The sequence below is a fragment of the Terrapene carolina genome, unplaced genomic scaffold, assembly GCF_002925995.2.
Source record: "Terrapene carolina triunguis isolate 2854851 unplaced genomic scaffold, T_m_triunguis-2.0 Scaffold96, whole genome shotgun sequence".
Taxonomy (NCBI): Eukaryota; Metazoa; Chordata; order Testudines; family Emydidae; genus Terrapene; species Terrapene triunguis.
Window position 1 is genome coordinate 36234234 of NW_020664447.1, and position 17916 is coordinate 36252149.

The following is a 17916-nucleotide window of genomic DNA, read 5'->3' on the forward strand; positions in this document are numbered from 1 at the left end:
ACAAGGAAACAACTGTGAAAGACCACTTTACACCATTGCTCAAATGATAGCTCCTGGGCTATGTGGAACTAGCGGCCCTGGTGCACTTCCTTGAGGGGCAGTCAATTAGGGGAATGCCTAGAGATTCAGCTGTGTGGCTAAATCCCCATCCACTGCATTAAAATTTTTCCTGCAAGATACTTTATACCAAAGACTTAGTGATTCCCCACGGGGGCACATTTTTTCACTGTATTCTCTGATGGCTGAGATAATGCATAATGCTGGCATTGAAATGTGGTAATAATCAATCAGTCCCTGTGGCACAGAGATAAAAGCACCAAGAAGAGCAGATGAACTGCAAACCATTATGGATAGCTCCATTTTGAAGAGGGGGAGAGAGGAGGTTATTTATTTCAGGCATTTGTATGATCCTGATCACAGTAACACTGCAGATGGCTTAGATGAATACCAACCCTCCCAGAAAAAGTTCTATCTAAGGGGAGCCAATGACGCTCTAAGCACTAAGGATAGATATGAAAAGGAGGCTACCACTCAGCAAGTGAAGAAAGAGTTGGCACTTATGGAAAGTCTAGTACAAAGAAATGTGTCTTATACTGTGTTATCAATGTGGCCAGACTGGGGCTTACATGAATATCTAGCAATAGTGAATTCAAGAGGTGAGGGCCAGCTACTGAGAAGTCCTGGCCCCCTCAAACCTCATTTATAGGATGGTTAACTTAAATGTTCAGGACAAGCACAGATTGGGTGGCAGGTCAGAAAGGGAGACAGTGCCTGGACTAGCTGTGCCCTAGGCTAATTAGGGCTTTATAGATAATAACCAGCATTCTGGCCGGAATGTGTGGTACAAGAATATTAAGTTCTTTCTGGCATGGCCTGCTCTTAATACACTGAGGGCTCTCTCCACTAGTTGAAGTTCTGGGTGGCGTACCCTGGCCTAACGGAAACAAAGGCTTGGATAAGCCAACATTTTCAACAGAGAGAAAAGTCTTGTTGGGATAGTAAGAACCTTCCTCCTTGTACTAAAGCTCTATTGCCAGAATTTATTTTAGGAGCTTGTGCCATAATTGCTGCCCAGCTTCACCTTCCTGTAATACTTTGACCTTTCCCCGTGACCCACATCTTGAACCACAGGTTTATGAGATTTTTGAAAGAGGAAGAAGGGAGAACAAGATAACTTATGTATATATTGTACATTCACTCAACAAATACAGTACTTAAACACAAAAACTGCCCTAACTAAAATCCACTTGCTGTCATACCTATTGCTAGTCTTGGCATGTGAAAGACTAATAATTAAGGCTATGTTTTAGTCATGGGTATTTTTAGTAAAAATCATGGACAGGTTGCAGGCTGTAAACAAAAATTCACAGGCCTGTTACCTGTCCATGACTTTTACTAAAAATACCCGCCATGACTAAAACTTGGGCGTGTGTGTGCGCGTTCGGGGGTGGGGGCGGTCCGGGACCCCCACAGGTGCAGGGGCCGGGCCCAAATTCAATTAATAAGAGATGTAAATGGCACTAACCAGCTTAGCAGAGATAATACATATATTATTTCCTTTCACTCACAAGGCATCTTGTGTAGGAAGCAGCCTTCCCAAACCACATCCCCAAACCTCTTGCTCTGCTGTTTGAAGACTGAGATGCCATTTAATAATTTTGCAATATTTGCCAGCAATCTCACATGATAAGTAAACAGTTACACATTCCTCACCCAGGGACAAATGTTGCCCTCTCCTCCATGGATGCCTGGGTCACTCCATGCAGCAGAACTGATGTAGTTCTATTGTGCAAAGTATGGGGCATGATTTGGGTGGGCCATTGGACAGGGGATGTGAACCCATTGCATGTGGTGGAGTTCAGTCATATTTCCTCACGCAGACTTCTTATCTAATCTAATAAACTATGCAAGGTGGAAGTGGATCAGTATCTGGTTTCATATATCATAGAGTTTAAGGCCAGAAAGTACCATTAATCACCTCATCTGACTTTCTGTATATCACAGGCTATTAAGTTTCACCCAGTTATCTCTGTACTGAGCCCAATAATTTGTTTGACTAAAGCATGCCTTCCAGAAGGGCATCCAGTCTTGATTCGAGGACATCAAGAGATGGAGAATCCACCATTCCCTTTGGATGTTTGTTCCTGTGGTTGATCACTCTCACTGTTAAAAATTTATGCCTAGTTTCTAATTTGAATTTGGTCTGGCTTCAGCTTCCAGCTACTGGTTCTTGATATGCCTTTCTCTGCTAGACTGAAGAGCCCTTTAGTACCTGGTTTGTTATCCTGGATACCTTTGCTAAATTCCAACCCAGGTAATTATGTTTTGTCTTGAAAAATTCTTACTGCAACTATGTATTTGCAGTCAGTTAGTTAAAAGGAAAACTGACAACTTGAAATCTAGTCAGTTAAAGAAAAGACAGAGAGAGAGAGGATGCTAAAAGTAGTTTCAGGTTCTTCACATGCTCCTGAGTCCCTCTTCCTGCCATTTTTGGGGGGTTTTACAATCATATTTTCCAATTTAAAAATATTTTTCTCTTCTCTTCTGCTGTTGGAAAGACTCAGACAAATAATAGGGGAAACTAAGTAAGGCCCCAATCCTGCAAATTTATGTATGTGCTTAATTTTAGGCTTTGACTTCAATGGGAGTACTCCTGTAAGTTAAGTTAAGCACAGGCTTTAAGTTAAGTGCTATGCTGGATCCAGGCCTCAATGTAGGGACATTGAAAGTGATTGCCCATAAAGTACAAAATCTGAAAAGAAAAAAAAGAAAAAAAGAAAAAAAATACTCTAATCTCTTTCAGGTATAGTAATCCTCAGGGTAAAATATAATTTAGTAAATAAACAATTTCAAACAGAATTGTGATTAAAAGTTGACTGTGACCTTTTACATTTGCAAACCACTTTAGATCCTGGAGGATGAAAGATACTGTAGAAAAAAAAATTATGATTAGAAAGAATTTTTTTTGGGGTGTTCAAAATAAATTATTTGATAGGGAACAATGTGCCAATTGGGAAAATAATTCCCCTCCTTGCTTTAATTTTTTAAGTGCCACTTTAGCACTTAAAAAAAAAAAATACTCTAGACCTCTGTCTTAGCACAAGTTATATACTACACCTCTACCTCGATATAACATGACCCGATATAACATGAATTCGGATATAACGCGGTAAAGCAGCGCTCCGGGGGGACGGGGCTGCACACTCCGGCAGATCAAAGCAAGTTCGATATAACGCAGTTTCACCTATAACGCAGTAAGATTTTTTGGCTCCCGAGGACAGCGTTATATCGGGGTAGAGGTGTACTTCGCATTTTTTACAGTTTGTTTAACAAGACTCAAGCATGGAACATTCACATTAGTACTAATTTCAGCTATGGAAAGGGCAATGATTTATTAGGCAAATGGGAGCAGCAAGGACTAGCTGGCTGTGTGAGAACACAAGGCAAAAGGGAACGTGTGTAAAGGCAGTTTGCGCCTTTGGCACGTCCCAAAGCACAAGATGGATGGAACCAATGATAGACCCGAGAGATTAACACTTCAGTATAGATTATACACACAAATGGTTGCCTCTACTGCAGTCCTTAAAATAACATCAATACCAACTATGCTCCTATGTGGGATAAACTGAACTTCGCACAACTATTAAGTTATAGTGAAAAAAATGTCTTTACATGAAACTTGTCACTTTAAATCACGACTTGATGATATCTTAACTCACAAAATTCATATTGAGTCAGGATATAATGTTATAGTACATTGGAAATATCTTTGCCCTGTGAGCCAGGACTCAAAAGGTGGTAGGTAAGCTTTAAGCAGTAATCTCAGCATACCAAAAGAATTCAACACATATATTCCGATAAGAAGAAGAAGAAGAAGTCAACAGAAGGTTTTTATACATCAGACAGTCAAATTTCAAGAAGGACAGTTGTCTTCAACAGCAGCTGTGTAAATTAATGCTGTTAGTATAGCAAAATTGTAAAATAATGCCCTTCTCCTTTGAGTATTACATAATAATTATGCAACCTTTTTAGGACCCTTGGCATTTTACTATTACTGTCCTTAATAAGAGGCACTACTATAACCCTCCAAGTAGTTCTATATATAAAATTCCAAGATGTTCTTAAGCAGCCATATTTTGGGTAGCTTAGGGAGTAGTGTAGGGAAAAGGTACAATATAGGGTCCACAGAGGAGAAAGTTTACTGTACTCAAGGAGAGAGATGACAAAGGATTTGTCCAGTAATCTTTTCAGTAGGAATGGAGAGGAAACAATGGATTAAATAGTCAAACACTCTGATACAGCCTAATCCTGTGAGGTGATATACAACCCTGCTGGGGCACTGAGCTCCTTTAACTTGCACTATAATGAGAATTTAGGATGCTCAGCACTTAGCAGGTTTGGGCCCATAGTAAAGTTTTTATAATTTATATACTTTTATATATTTGTATTTTGACATTAGAGATGGGCCCCGAACTGATCTGAATCCACCTTAATTATGAGGAATTTCAAATCCTGATGCAATCCAAACAACATATATTGGTCCTCTCTCTATAATCAACCACACTGGAATGCAAGATCTGAATGCTGTGTTGTTTGGTAAAGTTTGGATCTAGATCTGAACTCTGTGGCGTGGGGCTCATCTGCAGTTTAGATTAAAAAACAAAAATTAAGAATGTTGCAGTCACTTCTGCTAACAGGAATGAGCCTCACAAGAATTATCTGAACATGTGTTTAAGATTGTGTTATGCCATCTTCATTTTATTAACATTGACGTCTCCTACAAGAGTCAGTGCAATTATGGCCGTTTAAATATGGTCCTTCAACCATGTACTTAATTGTGGTTGGGAGAAAGTGCGGCTTATCCAAACACACGTACAGTTCCATTCTGAGCTTAGAGTTATGTATCATGTTAAAAGGACTGGGACTGTTCTTTTCATTGCACTGTGGTTCTTTCACATTAATAAATCACACCAGAGTTAGAATGCATATAAGGGAGCGCACAAGACTAAAGGCTCCCAAAAGGCAAACGGAACTGTCATTAGTGGATTGTAAATTATGAATTTCAGGCTGGGATTTTCCATTCATACTCAGAGTATGAAGCTTTCTGCCCCCTAAACAGTACAAAACAAAGTTATTTGTAAAAAGTGCAATACCCCAAATTTGTTTCCAGTCATCTTAATTTAATAACTTTACCATACTAGAGAAGGAAAAATCTGTGTGCTTGTATTAAAAAAGCAAAAAAAGAGTACATATTATTCTGATATAGATTCATGATGGATGGGATAGTGTGATAGAATGGTTTTATTAGCAAGTCCAGCTACTATTAAGGATGTAAATATCGGTTAAAAAAGTTAACTGGTTAAATGATTAAAATTATATCGTTTAATTAACCGTTAACCGAGGTAGCTCTGGCATAGCGAGGGCTGGGCCCGCTCCGGACGGCAGGCCTGGTGCGGCTGTGTCTCACCGGCTGGCCTGGTGCAGCTGAGTCCCACCGGCCGTCCTGGTGCGACCGGGGCTGGGGTCCCACTGGCGTGGCGTGGCTGAGGTCCCGCCGGCCAGCCCAGCACGGCCAGGGCTGAGGTCCCTCTGGCCAGCTGCAGCCGGGGCGTGGGTGCCTGCCGCCTGCGCGGGGCCGCCAGGGTTAACGGTTAGTTACCTGGTAAGCCTAATGCTTACTGGTTAACCTTTTACATCCCTAGTTTCTATCATTTGAATATTTAAGTAGGGTGAAATCAAGTACTTGACACCCATGTGTCAGGAATTTCACCTGCAAATAACTGTAGGCAAAAAACTGTACCCCAAATTATTTGTGCCCTTTTATCCCTCTCCCCCCACTCAATAACAAAACAAACCAAGTGCAGAAACAACGAGCAGATAATTTGTTCCATTGAATTTTTTAAAACTCTACAATTACCTAAAAAACCTTTTCTATATATCAGTGTCATAATTTTAAGGTCTAATATCTTGGAAGGGACTGAGCCTGAAACAAACACCTTTTATCTGTGGAAAGGGATAACAGCTTTCCTCAGGGATAACAAACCCATTTCCAGCCTTGAAGACTTATGAGATACTGGACATTAAACTTGTTGCTAACTCAGGCCTCCATCTTAGAGCAGTGTAATTGTGGGAAGAAATACATTTGGGGGAAAGGAGGAAATATTTCTCTGTGATATATATATATTTTGATGGACAAAAGGGGAATGGCAGCTGTGTGAAAACTGCACACATGTTTGGAATATAAGTAGTAGTTATGGAGGCAGATAGATTAGTGGGTAGTGTCAGCTAGGCGGTCACATGGTGCTGCAATTTCTCACAAGGATCTCATCACATCATATGTAGCATAAATGCTGACATGCACATATTCTATCCAAGTCCAGCGTAAGCTTTGCTTTTATAGACTAGGCTAGCCACAGAAACTGTTAGCTTCATTTGTAGTGCTGTACTTGGCAACTGGAGATCAAAGCAGCGCTGTGTTTAGAAAGAAGCATTGCATGTTCAAAATCTTTTACCAAAAAACCTAGTTTTACTGGACAGTAGTGAATTAAAGGCAAAGAGTTGGTTTAATTTTAATTATGGGCAGGCACACCTGACCAACAGCTAGGGTAGGCAAGACAAGGCTACAAGCCCTGAGCAAGAAGCCTAGAGTACCTCATATTCAGATTCCAATGATATCTTATTCTTTCTGATTCTTGCTTCCAAAGCTGGATCCATCTGTAAGACAAACAGAAAGACATCCAAAATGTTTATTTATAAAATATACCCAAATTTGAAAGAAAAAAAAACATTTCTCAATCTTCTTTTAAAAATAAACTAAATGCATTGCCCAGATACCAAGGTGATGGGTGCAATATATGAACCTGAATAGAACAAAGGTCAACAGATTCTAGCTCTTTCAGACTAGCAGGGGGGGAAAAAACTGCCCTCCCCTTCTCTGTTGTTCTCCGAGTACAATAAAGTAACCTTTGTGTTACTTAATTTTATATTACCTGAATTTTATTTTACTCTTCCCATAAGTTTTCAATGTACCACTGTTTATATTGCAATGCATAGAGGTGGGTTTTCACAGCTGGATGCTAAGAGTATTGGTACTCAGGAAGCAGTTGAAGTTTTGATACTGGAGCGGTAAATTCCTCATTTCCCACTCCAGCAACACTGTATTACTGTCCCATTGCCAACCCCCCGCATTCCAATATCGTCTCTTGTGTCAAACAAATGTGGAAATGATAATAATAATCAATACACATTAGACTGATGTTTTTGCTCAAATGAACAGCACAGGTCCATGGAAATGTCCTAAAATGGTTTGAGTTCTTTCAGAACTAACCCAGAGAGGTGTAATGGGCAACTATTCCTCTGCCCTGAAAGTGCTCTCTTGCCTTTCTATCCTTTCCCCAATATTATTCAAGATCTATATGAAGACACTGGGGGAGCTAATTACACACTGAAAAATGTCAGCAACATACAGATAATACCCCACTGTATGTCTCCTTCCCATCAGATATAAACAGGACCAACTCACTGCATTCCTAATGCTTAGCACAGATCAACACTTGAATGAAGAGCAGCTGGCTAAAACTGAACCCAGGCATGACAGAATTGGTACAGGTAGGAAGAGGCAGGTGCTCAGAGCACATGTCTCCTCCATAATATTCCCCTTGATCTAAGGCACCTGACTGCTGACTGTAAAGTCAATATATAGCCTTGGGATCCTCTTGCATATCTAAGTTCCTAAAGATGCTCAGACAGCTGTGGCTGTGAAAAATTATCATTACCATCTGTGAATGGCTAGAAGACTTAGGACACGTCTACACTACAGCTGCTACAGTGGCACAGCTACGGAACTGCAGCTCTGTCACAGTAGTGCTGTAATGTAGAAGCTTTCTACATCAACGGAAGGAGTTTTTCTGTGACACAATACATCCACCTCTCCAAGAGGCAGTAATGAGGTCAACAGAAGAATTCTTCCATCGACTTAGCTGCATCTACGCTGGGAATTAGGTCAACCTAACTACAGTGCTCAGAATTTTTCACAGCCCTGTGGGACGTAGCTAGATTGAGCTAATTTTTAAATGTACACCAGGCCTTAGTCCCCTTGCATGAGTCACAGATCTAGCTACTGTAATACACGTATTTGTGACTTCCAGACTCTACTGCAGCTCATTACATCTGGGAATTAAGCCAGACAGACTAAAAAAGCTAACCTGGTACAAAATGCAGAAGCCTGTCCGGTGAGCAAAACAGGCTTCTGTGAAAAGGCTCCGCTCTCTACACTGCGGGAGAGAGAACTCTCTCTGGAGCAAGAGGAAAAAACCTCTGGACCTCACGTCATTCAGAACTAAATGCAAACTTCTCCTTAGTGTCCTCACATAGTCCACACACACAAAGGGAAGGTGGAAATTAATTCTTATGCTTTTCAAGCTACTTCTCCAGATGGAGAAGGGAGCAGGGGCTAGGGGGCACTCAGATGTCATGGTGGTGAGTACCATAAAAGTACCTACGTAGTTAAATCTGTGTTTTTATTTCAATTACAACAGGCAAAATGTACCTATATGATTATTTTTGTTTTGACTGTTACCATAAACATCTCAATATCCCCTATTTATCGGATTTATTTTACTTATGTCTGGTGATTCTAGTTCACATGGCTACATTTGTGAAAACTCAGGGGAGCACTGCTGCTGCACCACTCCAGGCCCCCTCTGCTCTCAGCCCACTTCCTTGTGCATTAATTCCCCTCCACCTGAGGAAGGAGAGGGGAGCATCTAAGTCTAAGACACAGAAATCCTGCAAATTTGTAACTAGCTTGACTCAGTAACAGCAATGTTGCCCAAAATAAACCTGGTCAGCCAAAGAAGCCACCTGAACTTGCTCAAGCAGATGTGCGACAGGTTGCCCCCCTTAGGATGCCACCTGATGTGCTGAGATACCACCGAGCCTGTCTATTATGCCAGCCTGGGTACCCTTTTTACCTGTCTTGCTTGAGCCAAGCTATTCTACTAAGCCTCCTCCAGCGCACACACAGGCAGGGCCACACCAAACTGCAGGATGAAACAGACACAGAGATCAGTTCTGGGAAGGCTCAGCTTAAGGGACTTGCCCCAGCACTCAGGTGTCCACCTCCCTTGGGGTGCAGACCCAAAAATAGGTTATGAAATCTGCCTCCTCCCTCAATGCGGAGGAAGGTATGCACAGCCAAGAAATAAGTTTATTAACTACAAAAGGTGAATTTTAAGTGAATATAAGAGATAACAGACAGAACAAAGCAGATTACTGAGCAAATAAAATGAAATACGCACGCTAAGCTCAATATACTTAAGAAACAGGTTACAAAATGTAATTTCTCACCCTAGATATTGTCACAGGTAGATTACAGAAAGTCTTGAAAGGCAGCTGCACTGGCCTGCAGCTGGAGATTTCAGGTATATCCACTCTCAGACCAGACGCCCTCCCAGCCTGGGTTCACCCCTTCTCCCCTCAATTCAGTTCTTGCTTTCAGGTGTTTTTCACTGTCTCTTTGGGTGGGGAGGCAGAGGAGAACCACGATGATGTCACTCCCCTGCTTTATATAGCTCTTGTGTATGGCAGGAACCCTTTGTCTCCCAGTGGAAGAACAAGTGTTCAGATACAGAAATATCACAGGCATACGAATTGGATAATCACATTCAATAAATCATAACCTTTCCAATTATATCTTACATGAGCCATCTTGCATATCTCAGTTATGTCATATTCATATAATAAGAATATTTTCATAAATATGGAGTGAAACGTCACAAGATGTTATTCTGTTAACGCTCACTGGCAAGTACACAGAAAACACTTCTTCATTATAAATAAGAATTTCATTCAGTACCTTAATTACAAAGAGACTGGCTAGATCCTATTCTGAGCACACACTCTGTGTGTGGCTCCTGTGGAGCACACGATGACCCACTGAAGTTATAAAAGTTGTTCTGTAGGAAGATTCCCAGCAATGACAATAAAATAAATATTCCCTCTTACCTTTTCCATTTTTTGTTTCCCACACATTTACCCAATCCAGCAAAGTTGAATGATTCTAGACTTCAAGGATTCTGCCCTACTTTCTCAACTCCTGCTTTCAAGACCCCACATTTCAGCCACCAGGTCTAATCAGAAGAGTTAAGCAAGAATACATGTCTTCAGAACCAATGCATTGATCCTGATGGCTGACCGTGGAGAAAAAGTCTCTTACAAAGCGCCACTTCCCATGACTCCAAGTCTCAGTGAACCAGATCTGCAACATTATGGAAAGGAAGAAAGACAGAATGGGCATATCTTCCCTCTAATAAAGCATTCATTAGTACATGCTACAATTATGAACAGCATGTCAGCCATAATCAAGCACCATCAGAGAACATTTAGAGTATGGCTATGACCAGGAAAGTAACTATGTCAAAATGACAATGGCTACTCCTTACTCTATAGATCTCCTCCCTGTAAGCAGTCAGACCTCCCCATTTCACAGACACAAACATAGTTGTGTTTCCATTATCCTTGCCTAGCCAATACAGTACAGTGAGCTGGAATCTATTCTACTTCACACATCAGCAAAAGATGCATCAGCTGAATTTTGAGGGCAGAATCTTGATGCAGACAAAGTCCTGCTGAATTCTCAGATCCCAGTTGGAGTTTGCAGCACTGGCCTGGCAGCTTGAACATGTTCTTTGGTTTATAAAATGGACTCATTTGAAATGGAATCACTGAGAGAAACTAACAATCAAATCCAGGAGTCCATCCTTCCACACCTGGATGAGGAAGGGGGTGTGCACAAAGGTAGCTATGCAACATTTTTGCTTTCTTGACCTCAGAGGCTGCTGTGCATTACACCAGCTGACCAGAAGCCCCTAGGGGCCATTCTAGTGGCCAGAGATTGTCAAGGTGCAGAAAGAACAAGACTGTGTCCAATGCACCATGGGTTAGGAGGCACAGTGTTCCTATGCCACTGGAGAATTCCTTCAAATCCTCAGGGAGTCCTTTCAGATGGGTTTAAGGTAGAAAGCAGGCTTTGTATTTTACTTTTCTGGGAAATATTTTTTTAAATGCCTGTAGTGGGGCGGCTGCCCCACTCCTGGTGAATTTAGGCTGCAGCAGGCCAGTGGGCCTGCACAGACGGGCAGCCAATCAGGGCCAGGCTCAGCCCTATAAACGGCTGCTCAGGGAGAGAACAGGCAGTCTGTCCCAGGCCTTTGAGAGGGGAAGGTCTGTCTCCAGAGGTGGGAGACTAACACCGTGGACAGTGCAGTGCTGGCCAGGCTCGGGGAGCAAAAGGGAGCTCTAGCCCGTAGCCTGCCAGGCTGCAGGCCCTGAAGGGAAGGGCCTAGTGGGTGCAAGGGGCCATAGGGGAAGCGGCCCAGGGAAGCGGACAGACGAGGGGAGAGAAGGAGGACAGCAAGGCTGCCGCCAGAGGGTCCCTGGGCCGGGACCCAGAGTAGCAGGCGGGCCTGGGTCTCCCCCTTGCAGTACACCGAGCCATTGGCCGTAGGGAGCGGCCATCATAGACTACGCTAGATCCCTGACAAGAGGGATTAGACTTTGGGGTGTGTGGTTGGACATGGCGGCTGGGGCGTAGAGAGACTGCTGATCAACCCCCCCCCGGAAGGGGATGTGGATGGACTGAGAGGCACTGCCGGAGGGCAGTGGTCTGGAAAAGGATGCCGCGAGCTGGTGAGCAACGCGGGTCCACACGCCAACCAAGGGCGAGACAACGGACGGGACACCACCAGGAGAGGGCGCTCCACTAGACTGAGCTAATTCCCAGAGACAACTAGCAGGAGACGCCAGGTGGTGAGTCCCAACCCTGTTACAATGCCTACTTACAGATAAGACCCATTCAAATTAACATTATTTGCCAGAGTATTTTGCACTGCATAGGCTCATTGAAACTATTTAAATGAAAAAAATCCTAAAAAATTGATCGAAGACCAAGTTATTTCCCCAGAAACCTGCCCCAATTTACCCTTCCATTTCTTTCTGAATTTTATCCTTCCCAGCACTCAACTGCAGTGATCTGACAGGAACCCAGGATTTTCAGAAGTGCCCAGGCACCTAAGATCAGTTGGAAGATCAATACCTGCCTAGATACATTGGAAATCCTACTAGGTGCATGTCTACATCTTTTGGTACCCCACTCTTTAGCTTAAGGCTGCCATTATCCAACTGGAGCCAGCTGATAAATGCCCTTCCAAGCACTGGTCAGATTTTGGGGGTGGAGGAAGGGTGTCACTTGGGAGCAATGTGAAGCACTTCATTGCTTGCAGCCCGGCAGCTCAGCGACTCCTGCAACATGCTGCTACTAGAGTGTTGGCCTCTTCATGTACTTTTGAGCCAAAGGAAATTTTTGTTTGTGACAAGAAGCTGTTTGGCACAAGTATAACTAACTGTGCTGCCACTAAAAACACTCCCAAGCTAAACACCTTATGCTGATCCTGAGTGACCATCATGGCTCATTTTAGTCTAGTAATAAAAAATACAGTCTGAGAGAGATGACTGTGAAATTTGTGCATGCAACTAACTACCTCAAGGCGGAGCTGACCCTATGGGATGGCAAATCAGGGCAAATGCTCCGGGCCCCACGGGCCAGGGCCACATGGGCAGCGGGTGAACCACTGGTTGGGGGAGACTACCCCTAGCCCCACCCCTTCCACCCGAGGGAGAGTGCACCGGGGGGAGAGTGCATGGCAGCACCGTCGCAGCCTCCCCAGCCCCAGGAAGGCGGGTGGCGTGGCCCCAGACCCCTGGAGCCCAGTGGTGCTGCTGAAGCAAGGCCCTGTGGGGGCCAGAGTGTGGCCAGGGCCACACCTGGCTGTTTGCGGGGGCACCACCTCATCCAGCTTCCCCTACCTGCCCCCAGCACGTTTGGTCCTGGAAGTGATGTCACTTCCGCCCCAGGCCCCAAAGCCCCCTAGGGATGGCCCTGCCTCAAGGGCTAGGGAAGAGGTAGCTTTCCAAAAAAGACTTTTGACACTGAGTGGAGGAATCCAAAGCAGACTGGCAGCATCCGTTCCATTTATCATCCAGAAAGGATGAAAGGGAAGTTTTTTCCTAATGTTCAGAGTAGAATCACAGTCACCAATTATAAACATGAGCTTAGAACTGGGGTTTTAAAAATGAATTTTTGCAACAGCAACTCACACTCTTCTAGTTGTAATTGTAACATTTATTTGTGTGCACACATGTACCGTTTCTGGTCAGGGGCTCTGGTGCAGATCTAGGCTTTAGGCCATTTTTGGGACCAATGTTAAGGGCCCACCTACACTACAAAATGAAACTCCATAAGGGTACAACTGTGCTGGAACCAGCTCCCTTTAGCGTAAGTAGCTGTAATGTTGACTAGATCTTAATCTGGTAAACTGGTACAGTTACAGCCAAAGATTGGCAAGCACTGACCAAATATTTGTACTTCAGAACTTCATGGGCTATAAAATCTTTCCAGGTGGTCAGCAGAAGATGTTTCTGTGTTAAAACTAATTATTTAGGACTCTTACTACTAAAATGAGTTTCTTGCCTCCCATCCCCCACTTAACAATACTAAGTTAAAAAGGATTTCAACTTTCATTCTGTAAATAGAGAAACTCTCGTGGTTGGATTTACTGAACAAAGTTTAAACCAAGTTTTTTTTACCTGCTCACTCCAGTACAAACAGAGTGGACACAATCTTTCGGCGTATGAATAACACCAGGGCAAGGCCCAGAGAGTGACTATGTACACTAGAACCAGATGAATTCTGTCCCCCCCCCCCCCAAAGTACTTTATTATCTGAAATAATCCAGAGTAGCAACAACTGAAGCCTTACAAGTGGGGAAACAGCATCCTGGAGCTCACACATCATACTTCTACTCCTATAAAAGGCAAAACAGCAATTCATTTCAGAGATTCAGCCAGGTTGGATCTGTCTTGAGAAAGGAGAGGGGGGGAAAATACACTTTAACCTCTTCACATGGATCTCTGACATCAGGCTACTGAACTGTGGTTTATGAGCAGATTTAAAAGCTACAGGCAAGAAGGGATAAATCCCAGAGTTTAAAAGTGCAATGTATAATTACACAGAAGCAACTAAATTAGATGCTATTTTACTTCCCAGGAGGCAAGGGAACAGCAGGGAAGGGTGTAAGTAATATAGTGAAAAGACAGAGAAGGTATTTACAAAATACATTTACCTACAGTTCTTTGTAATACTCTTTAGTTTTATTATATTAATCATTTCAGCTGTATAAAATATAGAGATGGGCCCATCTCATCACCCTAGATCTGACCACCTCCAACCACCAGAGACTTCTGAATCCAGATTTGAACTTTATGGCTTGGGCCCATCTCTTAAAAAAAAAAAAAAAAAGAGGGTCTACGTAGGAACACCGAAATTGCCACACAGGGAAGGACCAGTAGTCCAACTGATAGCTGACAATAACCAAGCTCATGATTCAGAAAATCGCATATAAAACCCTATAAGGCAGCAGCTCTCAAAACGTGAGCCATAGAGCACTGCTGATCTGACAAGAGCTGCTGGTCAAGTGGTGTCAGCACTCCTCCTTATTTCCAGCTGTCAAATTGCATTGAGAGAGGCTAAAAATACATTAAGTTCTTCCCTACTATTATTTTTCCATGTGAACATCTGCTATAATTGCAGGGGTGTTATGTGCTCAGGAATGGGAAGGGAGGCAATCAGAAATGGAAAAGGAATTGTGCACGAGACAATTTATTAAATTTCAGTCCATATAATGAAAAAAATTGAGAATCCCTGCCATAAGCATCCAAATTAGCAATACCATAGATGGGGAGGGATCAACTCGTGCCCCAAGATATGAAGACTTATGGCCCTTCTAACTGTGACCTGGTCAGTTTATAGTGGGTGCTATTTTTCTTATTTCTCTCAATTTTTAAAAAAATACTAAGCTGAAGATCACAAATGAGAGTGTTTATTTGCCCCCTACTTAATTTATTGCTAGATTTGCCCTAAGAGCCTGAAATAGGGGACGGATGGAGGGTGCTTTGGCTGCTACTTGAGCACCCTCTAGCTGTTTGGCATAATATTTAAATGTTTCTATATTTTTCTCACATACGTGGGCCATCGGGAAATGGCAGGGGTTGTTAGCCCTCATCTCAAAAAAATGTTCTCATGCAATTAATCAATTATTTCTATGCCCTCACATTCTGCTTCATTTCTAGGTGCACACTGATTTATTTGATTTATATAAACAAAACTAGAGGCCCCCTTCCCAAGCTCTGGGCACCCAGCCAATAAATTTAATTTCACAGTAACATTTTAATACAATGGACTGTTCTTTCCCATGTATAATAAATGATCCAATACATAAAATAACCCCCACTACTAACGACAAGACCTGCAACCCTCCCCAAATGCCTTGGGGAAAAGGTGGGCCTTGCAGCATGCCCTGAAGGTTAACAGATTCCAAGCACTGTCCATGCATCTTTCCCAGATCAGACTCAGCAGGACGTAGCTCTCTAAAAGGAGCTTTCAAAGCCAAGTCCCCTGAGCTTCGCTACATCTTGATTTTTTTCTATACCTCCAATGGTAGGAAGGAAAGAACTTACTGTGCCTTTTTGTGCACTTTTTCATGCATTTCTGGCCCTTCAGTGATCCCCCTTCTAAAGATGTAAGCAAGTGTAGATCTCTCTCAGGAATTAGGCAGACCTGACCATGAATGCCACAACTTCCCAATACTCCAGCACAAGGCATTTTGAGAAAGGCAAGAGTTGTTCAGCCTGCCTTTTTCATCAAGGGACTTGGTGCTCCTTAGCCCTCATTTCATTCTAGAGGAAATAAAAAGCAGGCACATGTGCTTTCCTTTGAGGCCAAAAAGTGGACTGTTGTGGTGTTCACAAATAGCACAACCCGCAGTAGGATTTTACTCTGGAGTTCTGCTGCAGCAGAATTTGATGACTCAGCTAAAATAAAATGGTGATGGGTGGAGGGAAGGGAGCGAGAAAAGTAAGACACCCATCTTTAAAATATTAAAAGACAATTCCTCAAGGTGCCTTTGTAAAGCCTCTTTAATATGCTGTACCTGTCCTGTTACAAACCACTTAAACAGCCTGAAGTGCAGGATTTAAACTAAATGCCCTTAGGGTATCAGCTGAGAGAAAGGAAATGTTATATAAGGCAGAGCTTCAAAAACTCACTCTCCTTTTTCCTTGTCTCCTCAAAGTGGGTATAATTTATGAAAAATTCATTCATATTTCCTTCTAAAAGAACTGAAATCTTTAAATGTTGATCGTACCATATGCTATCTTATCTGCAAGTACTTTGTTAATTAACAAACCTCTCTACAAAATTCCTTTTGCTGCTAATTTTTGTCTGACATTTATATTTTCAAAATCTGTTTTTATGCATTTCTAATTTTCCCATCATTGGTATCTGGCTACTATTGTTAAAACGTTTTTTTTTTTTTTTAGGGCATACAAAGGTACCTAACCTTCCACTCTGAAAAATAACTGTAAAAATGTGTTTTCAAAGACATATCTGCTCATTAGTGACCAAAAAAAAAAAAAAAAAGTTTGCACTCCCTCTATCCCTGCAGAGCTAACACAGGTAAGAGAGAGTGATCTGAAATTCCATTCCTTTTTGTGCACCAACAGAATTATTTCCTAAGCACTAACTATAGGGTTAATCAGATACACTTGCACAAGCCTTGTGAAGGCAATGGAGCCACACGTGTCACTGAAGACAATCTTTACTACTAGTATCAAGGGGTAGCCGCATTAGTCTGTATCCACAAAAACAACAAGGAGTCCGGTGGCACTTTAAAGGCTAACAGATTTATTTGGGCATCAGCTTTAGTGGGTAAAAAACCTCATTTCATCAGACGCATGGAGTAAAAGTTACAGATGCAGGCATTATATAATGACACATGAAGAGAAGGAGTCTGGTGGCACCTTAAAGACTAACAGATTTATTTGGGCATAAGCTTTCATGGGTAAAAACCTCCACGAAAGCTTATGCCCAAATAAATCAGTTAGTCTTTAAGGTGCCACCAGACTCCTTGTTGTTTTTGTAGATACAGACTAACACGGCTACCCCATGAAACATGAAGAGAAGGGAGTACCTCACAAGTAGAGAACCAGTGTGACACCTCCCCATCTATTATTGGGAGTGGACTACATCCACCCTGATCGAATTGGCCCTGTCAACACTGGTGTCATAACTATGAAGGGAAGGGTAACAGCTCTCTGTGTACAGAGACTCCAAATCCTTTTACCTGTAAAGGGTTAAGAGGCTCGGGTAACCTGGCTGACGCCTGACCCGAAGGACCAATAAGGAGACAAGATACTTTCAAATCTTGGGGGGGGAAAGGCTTTTGTGTGTGTCCTTTGTTTAAGGGTGGTTCGCTCTTGGGACTGAGAGGGACCAGACATCAATCCAGGTTCTCCCCATCTTTCTAAACAAGTCTCTCCTATTTCAAACTAGTAAGTAAAAGACAGGCAAGGCGTCTTAGATTTACTTTGTTTTCTCAACTTGTAAATGTACCTTTTTACCAGAGTGTATCTTTGTTTGCTGTACTTTGAACCTAAGACAGAGGGGGGTCCTCTGAGCTCTTTTAGTTTGATTACCCTGTAAAGTATTCTCCATACTGATTTTACAGAGATGATTTTTACCTTTTTCTTTAATTAAAAGCCTTCTTTTTTAAGAACCAGATTGATTTCTCCTTGTTTTAAGATCCAAGGGGGTTTGGATCTGTATTCACCAGGAGTTGGTGAAAGGAGGGTGGAAGGAAGGAGGGGGGATGGTTAACTTCTCCTTGTTTTAAGATCCAAGGGGGTTTGGATCTGTGTTCACCAGGGAATTGGTGAAAGGTTTCTCAAGGCTTCCCAGGGAGGGAATTCTTGTGATGGTGGCAGCGGACCAAAGCTAAGCTGGTAGATAAGCTTAGAAGTTTT

At 42.6% G+C, this 17916-nt stretch overlaps 1 protein-coding gene across 1 annotated transcript in view; it reads right to left on the bottom strand.

Moving 5' to 3' along the window:
* LOC112119925 (cytochrome c oxidase assembly protein COX16 homolog, mitochondrial) overlaps positions 1-17916 on the bottom strand; it is an 83662-nt gene that overhangs the window by 23661 nt on the left and 42085 nt on the right. Inside the window, exon 3 of the mRNA XM_024218815.3 lies at positions 6652-6714. Within this exon, the coding sequence (XP_024074583.2) occupies positions 6652-6714 (63 nt within the window). The remainder of the gene's footprint in view (positions 1-6651; positions 6715-17916) is intronic.